The sequence below is a fragment of the Calliphora vicina genome, chromosome 3 (assembly GCF_958450345.1).
Source record: "Calliphora vicina chromosome 3, idCalVici1.1, whole genome shotgun sequence".
In the NCBI taxonomy this organism is placed as follows: domain Eukaryota; kingdom Metazoa; phylum Arthropoda; class Insecta; order Diptera; family Calliphoridae; genus Calliphora; species Calliphora vicina.
In genome coordinates, this window is record NC_088782.1 from 84,885,871 (window position 1) to 84,904,318 (window position 18,448).

Here is an 18,448-nt window from a genome sequence, read left to right on the forward strand (position 1 = left end):
TCCCCCTTTTTGGACCCATCCGTATATATCGATAGCCTAATTTCATTGACAGAGATCATCAACAACTCCATACTGGATGGCATTGAGAAACCGAAATTCCTCAGGAAGAAGGGTTTGGGCATGCAGTAATCAATAAGATCAGGAAGATTTTGTAAGCTTCCTATTATGCAAGCATGTCCATAGGATCTAAAATTCTATGCGTTGTAGGCGTTGAGCCTAAAGGCCGTGTTTAGTGTCAGTTTCCGCCGCGTAAAGTTAGGGATCTTATTCCGTAAAGAGAACAATACAAGTTCAGTTTTACTGGAATTTACACTCAAACCACTATCGATGCTCCATCGATTTAGTATTTCGAGTTCCGTCCCCAGTCTTAGTGATATCGTGCCCAGATTAATCCCTTAGACCGCCACCGCTACATCATCCGCATAGGCAACAGTCAACAGTAGTTCAGGGAATCTAATTTTCTGAGCAGACAGTTTAAGGACAAGTTCCACAGAAGTGGAGATAGGACACCCCCCTGGGGAGTGCCTCTTTTGGCAGATCTGGAGATCGTAGTCGTTCCAATTTTAGAACAGTACCTAATGAATCGTTTAAGGCTCCTTCTATGTCCAGAAAAGCGACAAGTGTGTAATTTCGGAATTCGATAGATTTTTCGATATACCCTACTAGTGAGTGATGTGCCGTCTCAACTGATTTTCCCTTCGTATAGGCATGTTGAGGGGAAGATAATAATCCCTGGTCAACTGACATTCTTATATGAGTGTCAATAATTCTTTCCAGGGTTTTAAGCAAAAAGGATGATAGACTTATCGGCCTGAAGTCCTTTGCCTTGGTATGTGAAGCCTTTCCACCTTTAGGGATAAAAGTCACATTGCATTCGGTCCAGCGATTGGGTATGTAGGACCATGAGAGACAGGCTTGGAATATTGTAATCAGCCATGGTGTAACTAATTGTGCATTATTTTGCAGGTCAACGGGTATGATACCATCAGGAGCCGGAAATTTATATGGATCAAAGCTCCGAATGGCCCAGATCCAACTGATTGGGAGTATGGTAAAGCAGTCATTCCTTTGCTATTTTGGCATTGTACTTGGGATTGTTGTCTTGCTGACAGACCCGAGTTCTATCCAAGTCCAATTGTGCCAAGTTAACTTTTAAAATGTTTAGGTAAACTGTTTTTTTGATAGAGTATTTTATGAAGACCAAATTTCATTCACCATTGGCTGCCATACAACCCCACACCACAACCTAACCACCACCATGCTTTACTGTGGACATTACATTTTGCATTGCAAATTAAGAGTTTATTTGTCTCCAAATTTTAACTGTTTTTTTTACCAAAAATTTAAAATTTGCTTTCGTCGCTAAATATCACTTTGTTTCAGAATATATTAGTTTAATTTTCCTACTTTTTAGCAAACTCTCGACGTCGATGTTGACTGATTACAGATTTATATGGTTTTCGTCTTAATTTGACCAGCAAAATGTAATGTCCACAGTAAATCATGGCGTTGGTTCGGTCAAGTTGTGGGGACGTATGGCAGCCAATGGTGTAGGAAATTTGGTTTTCATATAGAAAACTATGAATAAAATAGATTACCTTAACATTTTAAAACATAATTTGGCACAGAGCGTCGAAAATTTAGGCTTGGATAGAACTCGGATCTGTCAGCAAGACAATGTTCCCAAGCACATTGCCAAAATAGTAAAGGATTGACTGCTTTACCATACTCCCAAAAAGTTGAATCATCTTCCCCTGTCAACCCATCGAACATTTGTGGGAGTATCTGGACCGGCAAATAAGAAAAATGGAAATTACAAACAAGAATTCTATCAAATCGGTGATAATGGAGGAATGGCAAAATATTTCCCCCGAAGTAACTAAAACTCTTGTGGGATAGATGCCCAGAAGACTGCAAGCTGTTATAAAATCAAATGGCAATCAAACAAAATCCTAATTCTTTTTTAAATAACATTGTTATTTTAAAACAGAGGTAATGTACAATTACTTTTGACGATGAAGATTTTTTTGTTTTTGTTGTATATTTTTTGTTGTTGTTAGAATTTCGTTTCTTTTCTTTTATAATAAAATGAGAAAGAATAAAATATATTAAATAAAAAATATAAAATGTTTAATCAAATTATAAAATATATTAGGAAAAAAAGTTGTAAATATAATACTTTAAGGTGTACAGTTTCTTTTGACGCTCACAGTATGTTATTGCGATTCCTTTTTGGACGAAACTCATTTTAGCTGAATTTTGTTGAATACGTATATTCTATAAGCATTTATCTACCATACAGCCATATTCCGGGAAAAAATTTGTATGGGGGCTAGCAGAAATCATGGACCGATTTTTACCATTTTCAGCATATTTTGTCCTTTTATCATATGAATAGCGAATGAAAAATTTCATGGTATTCTCTGCAATGTATTTACCCAAAATAAAAACCTGTAAAAATTATCAAAATTGTTGGAGGTTGTATTACACTTCGGTTCATAACTCTGGTTCTACTAATTCGATTATGCTGATTTTCAATACCAAATTGCTTAGAAAACTTTTTGGTATAAATTTCATTAATTTTGCTTATGTATTTTGGACGCGAGAGTGTCATACATAGCACAGAGGTTTAGAAATAATTCGGTATCTTGGGAACTGTTGGAGATATTGTTAAGAAATTTCACATGGCTGAGGTGATTTCGAGTTGATTTACGTTTGTTCAGCTTCCTAGCGATAGTGGGGGCCAGTGCGTGCCCCTCAAAGTTGGTCACCTCGGGTCTCAATTTTTTAAAAAAAATCGCCAAAAATCCATTTATGACCCGTATGATCTGAAATTTTGAATGTTAATGGTCCTTGAGAAGATCTACAAAAACTACGCTTACAAGTGTAGGTTATGTCTATTAGTTGAAGAGACATTCAGGTTTATTGATTTATTTTTTTTAAATTTTGCTCGATCTTTTCATTGTTTTTTATATATGGCGGGACTACGGAGGATCGCCAGTGTCCCCACTATCGCTATGAAGCTGAATATATATCCAATAATTCCCAACATACCGAATTATTTCCAAAAAAAGTTTCTAAACCACTGTGCGTAGAGAGACACAGAGATTAACATAGCTCAGCCGGCTTGCCTTCATAAGGCTGAATAATATACATATATGGGGCATTTCATGTCAAGTGAACCAACTTTTGAAATCGATGTCTTCGATCGGGATGAATTTTGTACCAAGGTTAGTTCTATAGGATAGTAACTCAGACACAATTTTTCAACAAGATCGGTCGGGAACTCTCTGAGTTATATAATTTTGACATTTTGGTCAAACAGGGGTTTTTTCTTATCCATGTAACTTATTACCTATTGTTCTTAGCAAAATGTGTCCCAAATAGTTTAGATAGCTCTTTCTTCAATCTTTCAAAAAAAATATTTAAAAAAAAAATAAAAAATGTTTAATATTTTTTTCCGAAATCAAAAACTTTCATCCCGATCGGAAGACATCGATTTCAAAAGTTGGTTCACTTTACATGAAATGCCCCATATACTTTGTTGGGTCTCAGATGAATATTTCTCAATGTTACACACGGAATCTCAAACTTATATATACTCTCATTCACCACTTTTGGTGGTGAAGGGTATAATTATGTGACCTTATCATTTTAATGCGCCTTAGTTATCACAATAAATAGCTTTGAAAGTGAAATAAAACTGTTCTGATGTCATGTCCTTGAAATTATTATTTTTTTTCTTTTAATTACAGTTTGCTGAACATGTTTTTCGCACATTTGATGCTAATGGTGATGGCACCATCGACTTCAGAGAGTTTCTTTGTGCTCTTAGTGTAACATCAAGGGGAAAATTAGAACAAAAACTCAAATGGGCATTTTCAATGTATGACTTAGACGGAAATGGCTATATATCACGCCAAGAAATGCTTGAAATTGTTACGGTATGTATTGTACTTAAATTAATATTTTTTATTTCTGCTAATTAGATTTATTTCATACTAAAAATTTTTTTATTTCAAATTACATTCGCTAATCAATAGATATAGGTTTCGAAATATGTAATTTATTTATTGAATTTAAAAGCTGAGAAGATTTGAAATAATTTTTTGTTATTATAGTTTTGAATTATCAAAATCAATTATAAGTACATGTTACAAAAATAAATTAAGTGATAGACTTTAAAGACTTCTGTACATTTTATATAATAAAACCAAATCATAAATATAACATAGCATCTCAGTTGTTTGTTTGGGTCATTTGAAAGATGTTATTCAACATTTTTTTTTCATTTTCATTTATTTATTGTATCTTCATTATTTAATGAACTAACAATAAGTGGTTCAAATCTTATATCTAATAATTATTATTTAATTAGTCCAGCCAGTGCCGGACGAAAAAATTCATGGTTGTTTTGGCATTCTTGCTTCTAGATTAGGTCTGCTGTGTCTCTCCTTCTTAATCGAGTGTGGTTATCTAATATGTTGCGGGCCAGGGGTTTGGGTGAACTTCAAGTTTTTTTTAAATATTTTTGTACATTTTTCGAGATTTCAGTTTTTACAATGGGCACGTTTAGATCTTTGTGTATATTCGCGTTTTTGATATATCAGGGGGCAACTGTGATCATTCTTAGAAACTTGTTTTTAGAGTCCTTGGATCTTTTCTACATTTGACGCCGTGCCCCATAGCTGTATGTCATAACAACATATCGGTTTTATGATTATGTTATAAAGTAGAAGTTTACAATATAAACTAAGCGTAGAGTTTCTGCCAATAAGCCAATTAATTTGAATTGATTTCAAATTCATTTGAGTCAACTTTGCATCTATATGACTTTTTTCTAATTCAAATATGTGATTTTGTAAGTAACGAGACGCTTCTTGAGGGTTTTCATGAATGCTTAGAATAGCAGTATCATCAGCAAATGTTGATGTATGTGTGCGATTGTTAGTTGGCATATCAGACGAATATATCAAATATAAAAAAACGTCCCAGGATACTGCCTTGGGGGACTTCAGCTTCAATGGGTTGTGCAGTACTTAAAAAGTTTCCCTCTTTAACCTTAAATGTTCGACCAGTTAAATAGCTTTCCAACAGCTTATGTGTGTTTGCGGGTATATTTTGAATCAATTTGTATATTAATCCAGCATGCCATACCTTATTAAACGCTTGAGAGATGTCGATGAAGAGTGCGGAACAGTATTTCTTTTCTTCAAACAATTTTCTCACCATATTTACAAGTCTATGGGTTTGTTCGATAGTACTGTGTTTTCTTCTAAATCCAAATTGATGATTCGGAATACAATTGTTTTCAGTTAACATCGGGTACAACTTGTTCATAAGTATCTTCTCGAATAGCTTTGATATATTAGACAATAGGCTGATGGGTCTGTATGATTCTACTTTTGTGTGATCTTTTCCCGGCTTGGGTATCATGGTAACCAGTGAAACCTTCCATTCTGGAGGTTAATATTCAAGTCGTAATATAGCGTTAAAAAAAAAAGAATTATTTTTATTGCTATCCGGGGTAGCTCCATAAGCATCTTGTTGCTGACCTTGTCCATACCAGGCGCTTTCTTGGGGTTTAAATCAAAAATAGCATTTTCGATCTCTCGAACGTAGAGGTATGGCTGCTCAAAAATGGGTTACAACAGGTTGCAACTCAATTGCTTCGTTTGATGTGTTCTGTGTAAATACTTTTTTTAAATGATTAACAAACAGATTCCTTTTTTCAGTATCATTTCTTGCCCAACCACCACTTGAATTTCGCAAGGGGGACTTACATATGACAGGTCTTTTAAGTCTTTTTGTTGCACGGCATAATGAGTAATCCGATTGCGTCCAGGCTTTCTAAGTATTTATTCAATGATTCCATTTTTCGAAATTCCAAGAGCTTTTTAAGTCTTTTTATACAATCTTTAAGCTTCGATTTTAGTTGGGGGGATCTGTGCAATTGCCACTCTCTTCGAACTCTTCTTTATTCATTTAAGAGCCGTTCGACATCTGCAGAATTAATTTTATTATATCTGATTTGTCGGGGGGTTTGGGTAACATGTTGAGCAGCCAGTTTGAGATGTTTATCAAAATTAATAAGAGAGTGATCGATGTTTTCTGGTGTTCTTAGCTGTATGTTTTCCGAGCAATGTGTACTGAAGTATTTTTTATATTTGAGCCAATTTATTCTTGTGCCTGCCATCGCTAAATTACCAGTCGGGGATACAATTTCTCTGGGGCTCAATAAAGTAACAATAGTGGGCGAGTGATCTGAAGATAGTTCCAGCGAGGATTCAATTTGAATCATTTCTCTAGGGATATTTTTCATCACGCTAAAATCAATAACATCCGGCATTTTTCGTGGGTCAGTAGGCCAGTAAGTAGTTTGGCCGCTCGAAATCACATTCAAACCCATTTTAGAAATTGTATCAAACAAAACATGACCTTCAGGGGTAATCAGTCGTGATCCCCAGAATGTGTGCTTAGCATTATAATCGCCAGTAGCCAGGAAACGGGGGCCTAGTGATTTAAAAATCTATTATATTGACTTTCTGTAATTGAAAATCTAGGGTGTGAGTATATCGACGAAATCACTAAGTTTCGATGAAAATCTTCAAGACAGATTGTAGTAGCTTGAAGATAATCTTCGAAATGATCACACATTAAGTAGTGTTTGATTCGAGCTTTTATTAAAATTGCGGAACCTCCGCATGCTCTACCTCTAGGATCTTTGGTGTCATATATTACATATCCATTTATTCGAAATGAACTTCTGGACGTCAAATGAGTTTCAGAAACCAGCATTACATCAATTTGTTGGTTTCTTAAAAAATATTCGAGTTCGTTTTTGTGTTGGCGTATGCCGTTTGCATTCCAAAAACATATTCTTAGGCAGTTCATGGTCTGTTAAGCACAGCCTGGAATAACATTGATTGCATCTTAAGCATTTCTTGCATCATGTTACTCATTGAGTTTGTAAAGTTATTTACCGATTGCACAAGAGTTTCTATTGTAGATTCTAGTCGGGTAAAATTTAAAATTGGCGTTTGCTCTCTTACCTCTGGGTTCATATTTTGGTTTTGTGGTTGACGGACTTGCGTCTGAGTTTGGTTGTTTCTAAGTACATTTGCATATGCATCTTTGTTGTCATATATCTGTTGCAACGGGGGGTAGTTCAAATTGATGTCATTTAATGGCTGAGCGGAGAAAATCTTCGGTTTCTGGCTTTGTGATATTTTAACAATTGAGTAGACAGGACAACCGCTGTAGTTTGCTGTGTGCTTACCTCCGCAATTGCTGCATTTTTTTAATTTTAGGATCATCTTTGGATATGTTACATTGGGTTGTATTATGCAACTCCTCACAAATAACACATACTGGTGGCAATTTGCAATATGCCTTCGTATATCCATATTCTTGACAATTCATACATTGGACGGGGCCAAATCGTTTATGTGGTTCTTCTACCGTACGATGCAATAAATACTTCAGGTTATATATGGGATGTGTTTAATTTTTTTCAGATTTAATACACCGGGTTCAAGTTTAACAATGAAGAGTGGTTGGGTTTTTTTTTCGCGATTTCTAATGTTTATCACATTTTTTGTCTTAAAACCTTTATCTTCTAAGCTTTGCTTTATTTCTAGTGGTTTAACATTTGAAAGAAATATTCAGCATCAAATTTGCTGAGTTAAATTTTTGAGTTAAAACATTTATTTTGATATACAGTGGCGGCCAGCCATTTACGAACAAATATTTGAATTTTTGATTGACTGAATTTTAAGTGCGATAGTGTCAAACAAAAGGACCTAGGGGTATGGAATTTAGTATTTATATTTTTAGTTACTCAAATTTTTTTTTTAAAAATCGGTCGAAACAAATGGATCTAAAATTAAGAAATTTAGTCTGAATATTTTCTAATAATCAAAATATAATTATATAAAAGTTAGGAAATATGTTTATTTAATTTTTTTTTCAAGTTGCAGAAAGACCGCAACTTTTCGTGGTGAATATGTATGAATTGACACAGCTGAAAAAACACAATTGTGTGTTAAAACAATCCTCTTGTATAAATGTATATTTGTGGAAATTTTTGAAAAATTAATTGAGAATCACATGAAATTAGCTGGGCAGCACTGTATATCCTACTCGCATCACTAAGCGACCAAAAAGCTCTTTTGAGCAAAAAAAGAGCCTATTTTGAAAAAAGGCAAACAAAGTTTTGATTTTGAAAAAAAAATTAAAAATTTTATGTCTTGAGTTACAAAACATTAGTTATATCCCACTAATCGACCAAAAAGGTCTAAAAGGAAAATAGATTTAGATTTTGCAAAAAATGTATGTCTTAAGTTACAAAACATTTATTTTGATATATATCCCACTCAGCGACAAAAAAGCTCTTAAATAAAAAGACCTAAGCTTTATTTTGTGAAAAAAAAAATAAAAATAGGGTCTCTTAGTAAAATGGTTTTATGCTAAATTCTCAATTTTTAATTTGATAAATTCACTGAAATTTATTGTTGGGGGATAAGCTAGTTCCTATGCGCATTTCACTGGTTGCTTAGGCCAGATCATCAGGAAACCTTTTCCCAAAAGGCTTTAGAAAAACTAAAGATATTATACAAATAAAACTATAGAGTGTTTGAGAATTACAGACACTCAAGCTTTATTTGTAAAAATATCAACGCTTAAACAAAACACCAACATTAAACCGTGATTTATCTTTTCTTACATTTCCTTACTACAATTGGTTGGTTTCTTGCCGACACAAACTGTAGTGTAAGTGAGTAAAGAAAAAATAAAAACAACTTGCTTTATTGTTTTCGCAAGAAAATCAAAATAAAGCGAGTTGCCAGTTTAGTCTTAATGCACAAGCAACTTGCAAATTTATCGTTAAAAGGTTATTCGGGAATACAAAATTAGTATTTTAGTAAAATTGTTTTATGCTAAATTCCCAATTTTTAATTTGATAAATTTACTGAAATTTTGAAAAAAAAGTCAAGTTGATTTTGCAAAAAAAAGTCTTGAGTTACAAGACATTTATTTTGATAGATATCCAGCTCCAATCCCACTAAGCCACCAAAAAGCTGTTCATGGAAAAGAGCCAATTTTGGAAAAAAAAAGGCTGAAACAAAAATTTCAAAACATCATCAGCGCTACCAAAACTTCATCATCGCTACCAAAATCTTCATTATCAATTCGCTGTTAGCTACCCAACAGTTAATCAAGTAGACAATGTATCTCTTAAAGACAGTAATTGTCACAAATGTGTTATGACTTGGCAGGCTCTCTAGTGCAGAGAGAAGACAATTAGTTATTTTATACATCTCAAGTAATCTAGCGTGAAGACAATTGCCTCTTAAGTGTCCGTAAGTAATCTGGAGTGTAGTGACTTTAAACGTTTTGTGAGTAATTTGTACAAACTGGTTTTATATAATTTTATATAATTCTCATACAGTTTATTTTTGCTTAAGTATACTGATATCCCATGTAACATAGCATGAAGTCAATAGTCACTTTAGTGTCCCTTAGTAACCTATGGTGAAGTAACTTCAAACTTTTTTTGTACTACACTTTATTTTACCCACCAGAAGGGTCTATTGACCCCCTGCTTAGGACATGCACGTGTTAAAATAACTAGTCACGTAGCTGATCAAGTAACCAGCTACAAATCTAGTAAGGTAACTGACGCTATGTAACCAGTATGTGAATCGAATACATTGCCTACTTTGGACCAGCTATTAGACAGTCCCATTGTAATCAAAAAGGGTCACTTGCCCCCCTGCTTAGGATATGCACGTGTTAAAATAACTAGTCACGTGGCTATTGAAGTAACTAGTTTCCACCCTAAATGATGGGTAAAATCACTAGTTCGGGACTGTCTCCTAGAACTGCTGGATAGCCACCAAACTTTTTTGCAGTGTCGACGTCATCATTAAACAAAATAATATTTCATAATATACATGGGGGGGCATTTCATGTCAAGTGAACCAACATTTGAAATCGATGTCTTCCGATCGGTATGAAATTTGCACCAAGGTTAGTTCTATTGGATAGTAACTCAGACACAATTTTTCGACAAGATCGGTCGAGAACTCTCTCAGTTAGAGGGGGTCAACATTTGACATTTTGGCCAAGCAGGTGTTTTTTCTTATCCATGTATCTTATTACCTATTATTCTTAGCAAAATGTGTCCCAAATAGCTTAGATAGCTCTTTCTTCAATCTTTCGAATATTTACTTTTTTGACTTTTCTCTAATTCAACCTTGGTGAAATTTGCACCAAGGTTAGTTCTATTGGATAGTAACTCAGACACAATTTTTCGACAAGATCGGTCGAGAACTCTCTCAGTTAGAGGGGGTCAACATTTGACATTTTGGCCAAGCAGGTGTTTTTTCTTATCCATGTATCTTATTACCTATTATTCTTAGCAAAATGTGTCCCAAATAGCTTAGATAGCTCTTTCTTCAATCTTTCGAATATTTACTTTTTTGACTTTTCTCTAATTCAGAGAGTTCTTGACCGATCTTGTCGAAAAATTGTGTCTGAGTTACTATCCAATAAAACTAACCTTGGTGCAAATTTCATACCGATCGGAAGACATCGATTTCAAAAGTTGATTCACTTGACATTAAATGCCCCACATACTAAAAATATAAATACTATTTACAAATTCCATATATGCGTAATCCTCATGGTAGAAATATTTGTCCCTGTTGCATTATCTATCCTTTTTTAACCACTCTACATACAAAATTATTTTTATTTGTATCTTACTAATTTTTCTATACTCCTATTACAAGCAGCAGGAATACATTTGAATTTGTATTAAAAAAATCTATCAGTCAAAAAATTCAAAATAATCCTTTGTCCGGAATCTTATTTAATGTATTTTCACTGCATTCCTATCTTGCACAACACCTCAAAAAATAAAATTTCTATTTTATTGCACTTAAACACTAGGGTGATCAATTCTTCGACATTTTATAGAACCCGGTTTTCGGTTTCTTCGAAAAATTGCAATTTAATATGAACCAGTTTCGGGTTTTTAATAATAACCGGTTAACCGGTTTTTTGACAAAATATTAAAACGCCTAGAAATAAGAAGAAAAATGTTTTATTTATTAAAATAATAGAATATAAAAAGAATATTTATTTATTCAAATATCAAAAAATAAGCATTTTTAAAACGCTTAAATACTTTTTAATTATGATTTTGATTACTTCTTTTAACCTACACAAGGTCTTCAGATAATTTTTGACCCATTTTGAAATTAAAATTTAATTTTTTCTAAAAGTGAGTTGTTGATATTTTTCATATTTTATGAATTTTATTTAATTTCATATTTAACTACATTATTAAAATATCTATAAAATAATCATAATAAATACCAAAGCTATATTTTTCTTATCCTTACCCATTTTGAAAGTAAAATGATTTTTTTCTGAAATGAGTGGTTGATATTTTATGATTTTTATTTAATTTCAAATGTAAACAACTACATTACTTTTTGGCCAAAAAAATATTTATTTTCTATTTAGGTCAAATTTGAACCGAAGGTCGTTAACGTCGGTAAATTTGAAGACCTTATGAAGGTTAAAATAATCTCTTTTGTTTTTATAAAGCTAAACATTAAAAAAGATTTTTCACTTAGTGTACTTGCAGGACATATAGTTAACAAAGCATTGAGTATGTTTTTAAGCTTTCTAGATCGCTTGTGACATTTATCTAAATACAAAAGTCTTCTAAAATAATTGGAGTATTTGTTTTAAAAAAGTTATTTGGATTTTGAATATTTTTAAAGTTTTTAATACACTAAAACCAATAAAAACACACTTTTAGAAAAAACCGATTATTCGATATTCGAAATGTGAGCTTTTCAAAAAAACCGAAACCGACTTAATCAAAAAAACCGGTTATATAATATACATAACTAAAGCACCCCCTCAATAGATTTTTGCAAAACATAAATTTTTTGATAAAAAATGCTTTTTTGAATTGTGATTTGTATATATTTTAACTTATATTGTTAATGTTCATATAACATTCATTTAGTAAAAGATAATTTTATGAAAAATTAATTTAAAATGATAATTCATATAAAAACACATAACGCAACAGACAAAACAAAAGCACCCTCTTATAAGATGTTTAAAAATTTGACTACGCTACTCTATATTTGCATTGTGAGTTAACAGGATTGACAACGAATGGAAGGCGTACTTTGTATAATTTATGTTGTATACTGTTTATTGTGAAAAAAACAATGGCATGGAAGACTGGAAGACGTTCACGACATGAATTGAGTAAAAAATATTGAATTAACAGATCAGTTTTTTCAGGCTCATTTCAAAGTTTTAGCAGACTGGTCGAATATCAACTGCAGGACGTCCGCGAAGAAAACAGAGCAATTCAAAAAGATCCTACAGCATCAGCTAGTCAACTATGAACAAGTTTAAGATTATGCGTTAGCGAAAGAACAATCCGTAGAAGAGCAGTAGAAGTCGGATTATTCAGTTGACGACCAGCACAAAAACCCTTTATATCAGCTAAGAACAAGAAAAATAGACTGGAGTTTGCCAAAGCGCACATCGACCAGAGTGTCCAAAAATGGAAGACAGTACTGTTCTCTGACGAATCCAAATACAACTTAAAAGGTTCCGATGGAATAAGGCGTGTTCGCAGACAAAAAGGAGAAAGACTGAATCCTAAGTATTGCAAAGGAACAATTAAACATGGAGGAGGCAATGTAATGGTCTGGGGTTGATTTTCTGGTCAAGGAATTGGACCAATTCATAAAATTGATGGGATTGATACCGTGATATATTGAAAGATGTAATGTTGCCTTATGCCAGTGAAGAGACGCTACTTATAGGGAGCTTCCAACAGGATAACGATCCTAAGCACACCTCAAAAGTTTGTAAGACTTGGCTACAGAGCAATAAACTTCAAGTTATTCATTGGACTCCTCAATCACCCAATATTAATCCTATTTAGAACTTGAGGTATATTGTTAATATGAAAATAAAACGTGAAAATTGCCGAAATAAGGATCGGAATATTTTCGCTTTAAACATTTTGAACTTTGCACAATTTCATATTTTACATTTTTCAACTTCGTATGGTTTGGCATCTTCCATATTTCCATTGTTTGAATTTTTTACTGCGCATTTCGTTTGCAGTTTATGGTTTTCACGCTGCAATTTGTTTGTATGTTTGCACACAAGCAATATCATATAATGCCAAGAAATATGCATTTAGCATCGTTCAAGGTACAACGAAGTACAATGAAACGGAGTATTACTAAATTGAAGTCAAAGGTAGAAAAAGAAGGGACATCATCTGATTACACAAAAATGTCGACTTCAAATGCTTGAATCGTATTTTACTCAATGAAGTCATATCCAAACGCAAATTGCGCGCCTTGATATAGCAGTCGAATCTCGCTATGCCAAAACATATATGATTTATTATCTAAAAAAAAGCAATTCTAACGATATGGATTTAAGACTTTTAAATACGACAAGCTCATCGTTTCCACACCAAAGTCGATTACCTCAGCTCAAACTTCCTAATTTCAATGGCAAATATTCAGAGTATTCTCGTTTCATAAGTACCTTTAATACTTTGAAGAAGCCTTTCAAATCGTCGAAGAAAATTATCAAAAGGCTTTGGATAGATTGAAAGAAAGATATGACAACAAAACTTTAATATTTGTAGACAATATAAACTCGTTGTTTTCAATTTCACCAATCAACAAACCAATTGCTACAGCTTTACGTTCCATTTTAGATAATGTTGCTGCTCTGAGAAGTTCCTTGCTATCTTTAGGTTCCTAATTAGACAATCAATGTTATTGCAGGCTGTGCTTAACAGACCATGAACTGCGTAAGAATATTTTTTTGGAATGCTAACGGCATTCGCCAACATAAAAACGAAATCGAGTATTTTCTTAAAAGTCATGAAGTTGATATAATGTTAGTTTCGGATACCCATTTTACGTGAAGAAGTTTATTTAAGACTAGCTGACCCGGTGCGCTTCGCCACCCCAATTAGAAGAAAGAAATAGTACTATCAAGTCTCACTTTGTGAATCTATTTGTAAATGTCTAATTTCATATTTCTGGGTCCATTATTATAGAAAATGCAAAATGTGTTCCTAATTTTAAATTTTTAGGTTTATTATTATAAAATATTCAAAAAGTACCATTGCAATAAGGAAATAGTACCATTGATTATCACTTTTAAATTCGCATTCACTAAACCATAACCCGTCAAGTTTGAATTTTAGATTTGTAATCATTTCCTATATTATCAACTAATTTTGTTTCTATAATACTTAATATTTAATAAATTATCACAAAACCGAAACCGATCGGTTTTTAATTTTTTAAAACCGAAATCGCGGTTTTGAAATTCTTCGATTTTTTGGAAACTCTATGTCCATTATTATAGGAAATTCAAAAAAGTACCATTAGAATATGGGGCATTTCACGTCAAGTGAACCAACTTTTGAAATCGATGTCTTCCGATCGCGATGAAATTTGCACCAATGTTAGTTCTATTGGATAGTAATTCGGACACCATTTTTCAACAAGATCGGTCAAGAACTCTCTGAGTTATAGGAGGTCAAAATTTGACATTTTGGCCAAACAGGTGTTTTTTTTATCCATATAACTTATTACCTATTGTTCTTAGCAAAATGTGTCCCAAATAGTTTAGATAGCTATTTATGCAATCTTTCGAAAAAAAAAAATTAAAAAAATTTAATAAAATATTTTTGATTTTTTTTTTTAAATCAAAAATATTTTTGACTTTTTTTTTCAAAATGGGCCCTTTTTATTTTTTTTTTTTTAAGAAAGCTTAGGTCTTTTATTAAGCGACCTATATGGTCGCTTAGTGGGATGCGAGTGGGATATCTATCAAAAAAAATATTTTGTAACTCAAGATTTAAAATTTTTTAAAAAAATGGACCCATTTCTTAATTTTTTTTTTTTTTGCTCAGAAGAAAGCTTATGTGTTTTCCTTTAACACCCTTTTTGTCGCTTAGTGGGATGCGAGTGGGATATCTATAAAAAAAATGTTTTGTAACTCAAGACATACAATTTTTTACTTTTTTTTGAAAAATCAAAAACCTTTTTGACTTTTTTTTTCCAAAATGGACTCTTTTTTTATTAATTTTTTTTTCTCAAAAGAAAGCTTAGGTCTTTTCCTTTAAAACCTTTTTGGTCGCTTAGTGGGATGCGAGTGGGATATCTATCAAAATAGATGTTTTGTAACTCAAGACAAATGTTTTTAAATTGATTTTTTTCATATTTGTGTGTAAGTGTTTCTAAAACCTTAAAAATAAAAACCACAACAACTGACCGATAATAGCCACTGGAGGGGTGCAATATGAGGCCGACCGCTATTAATTTTCCACCCCCAAAATTTGTCTGAGTTTTGTATCTTGCGGCTTTTTTAGTCAATCCTAGAGTAGTAGTTTTCAGCGCACGTGATTTTCATTGTTAAAATATCAGGTGCCCCAGAAACAATTTTTTGGAATCAAGTGGAAATATTTTATGGCCCTTCTCCGAAGTACCAGTTTATTTATTATTTTATGACATTTGACTTTAAGAAGTGGGTGGAGAGGTAGAAGTTGACAGGTAGGTTATTTATATGGTGGTTTATTTTTATTATTATTTGTAACATTTGGTTAAACTAGGTACTTTAGTATGTAAGCCCTTCTTGACCCTAATAAAAGATTTTAGACTCATTCATTAAAACGTACTACCTTATGATCTTAAAAAACTATTTATTGTCATTCTGAAGACATACGGAAATCAGTTTTTTAGAAACAGCGTTAAAGTTAAGACGTGTGTTATTTACATAAATACTTACAAAATTCAAAATGTCTACGACTTCTAAAAAGGCTAAGGTTGAAAATGAAATTTATTCGTCTTTTTGTTTTAATCCCTTTAACAAAATGAAGCACAGATCATCAGATATGCGAAATATTTCCGACGGCTTATTAAAAAATTCCCTACGCTGTCAAAACGATTGAAAATTTGTGGATCATGCAGGAAAGAGCTCGGAAAGTTGAACGAATTACCGAATTTGAATAGTAATGAGCCTTGCGTTGAAGTTATTCCAGATGAAGACAAAAGTAATTCCGAGAATGACGACAGAACTGTTGATGATGATGGTTATTCTAACTTTTCAAATTCAACGAATGAGTGTCGAAACCAATACCATAAGGATGCAGTAGAAGTTCTTGAACAAATAAAAGAGAAATACAAAACGTCACAGAGTGAAGCTGAAAGAATTCAACTTCTCACGCTTGCTCCAAGAACATGGAGTTCTGCAAAAACAATGACTGAGTTTGGAACGTCTCAACGAAAAGCAAGAATTGCTAAACAATTGGTTGCTGAGCATGGGATTCTCACACTCCCAAACAAAAAGAAGGGAAAAACTTTGGAGTGCGATACTAAATCTCTAATAACTCAGTTTTATCAGCGAGATGATATGAGTCGCCTGATGCCAGGGATGAAAGACTGGATGTCTGTACGAATCGATGGCAAGAAAGTTCAAATGCAGAAGAGAATGGTTCTCTGTAACCTGAAAAAATTATTCGCAACATTTCAATCTGAATACGAGGATGTCAAAATTGGATTCACAAAATTTACACAACTGAGGCCAAAACATTGCGTTTTGGCAGGAAGCAGCGGAACTCACACAGTATGTGTTTGTATTTACCATGAAAATGTTAAATTGATGTTGAAGGAAATCAACTTAAATTACTTAAAAGATGATTCATCAGAAGATTTACACCATTACCGCGATTGCCTTAAATTGACTATGTGCCCTAATGCTACAACTTCTTGCCACTTAGGTGAATGTTTGAATTGCCCGGAAACCACATCCATCAAAGAAAATTTAATCAACTCTTTTGATCGAGAATGTATTGAGGAGTTAAAATTTGAATCTTGGCTTCAGACTGAAAGATGCACACTGAAAACCATAATTTTAAATGTGGATGATTTTGTGGAAGAACTGTGTAGAGGATTACTAAATTTGAGAACCCATGACTTTTTAGTCAAAGTCATGGGTTTTCATTCTTCAAGGACTTGAAAACACATTTGAAGTCTGGTGAATTCATTATTTCATTTGATTTCGTAGAGAACTATAAATATGTTCTTCAGGATTCCATACAAGCATTCCACTTCAATAACGACCAAGCAACTATATTCACAGTAGTTATTTACTACATGAAAGAAGAAAACCTGGAACACAAAAGTATGGCAATCATATCCGACGATTTAAAACATGACACCGTTGCAGTTTATGAGTACCAGAAGATAATACTAAATTATTTAAAATCAATATTTACAGTAGAAAAGGTATACTACGTTTCGGACGGAGCTCGTCAACATTTTAAAAACAAAAGTAGCTTCGCAAATCTTACAGCTCATGAAAATGGAGCTTTGGAATGCCAGCTGAGTGGCATTTTCATCCTACTGCTCATGGTAAAGGAGCATGTGATGGTATTGGAGCAAACCTCAAAAGAAATGCAGCGAAGTATAGCCTCCAGTGCTCTCATCAAGATCGCATCTTAGATGCGACTGCTTTATTCCATTGGGCAAATAATTATTGTAAAGAAACTAAAATAGTTTTTAGTAGCAAAGAGGATCATGAGGAAACATTGAAAACACTAAAGAGCAGATTCGATGCTGCGGTAACAATCGATGGCACTGCTCAATACCATGCTTTCATACCGCTTGTCGATGGAAGACTCAAATTAAAAAAGTTTACTGCATCTACTCAATGCGATTTCTTTCCAAAGCCAAAAAAGAAGCCAGCAGCGAAATCAGTAGCTGAATCTAATAACGCCAAGAAAGGATTGACAAAAAAAAGCAGCTAATAAAGGTGACAAATAAGGAGGATAAAAGTATGGATATTTGAAAATTTAAAAACTTCATAAATTAAGTGTAAAAATAGTTATTATATAAATTGATCTATTGTGATTAAGATTAAATTTTACTAAATTATTCATCTTTTGATTATTATTATTATTATTATTATTATTATTATTATTATTATTATTATTATTATTATTATTATTATTATTATTATTATTATTATTATTATTATTATTATTATTATTATTATTATTATTATTATTATTATTATTATTATTATTATTATTATTATTATTATTATTATTATTATTATTATTATTATTATTATTATTATTATTATTATTATTATTATTATTATTATTATTATTATTATTATTATTATTATTATTATTATTATTATTATTATTATTATTATTATTATTATTATTATTATTATTATTATTATTATTATTATTATTATTATTATTATTATTATTATTATTATTATTATTATTATTATTATTATTATTATTATTATTATTATTATTATTATTATTATTATTATTATTATTATTATT

At 32.3% G+C, this 18,448-nt stretch overlaps 1 protein-coding gene across 1 annotated transcript in view; it reads left to right on the forward strand.

Annotated features, from left to right (window-relative positions):
* Positions 1-18,448, forward strand: part of Nca (neurocalcin homolog) — a 705,950-nt gene that overhangs the window by 664,598 nt on the left and 22,904 nt on the right. Inside the window, exon 4 of the mRNA XM_065504608.1 lies at positions 3,756-3,944. Within this exon, the coding sequence (XP_065360680.1) occupies positions 3,756-3,944 (189 nt within the window). The remainder of the gene's footprint in view (positions 1-3,755; positions 3,945-18,448) is intronic.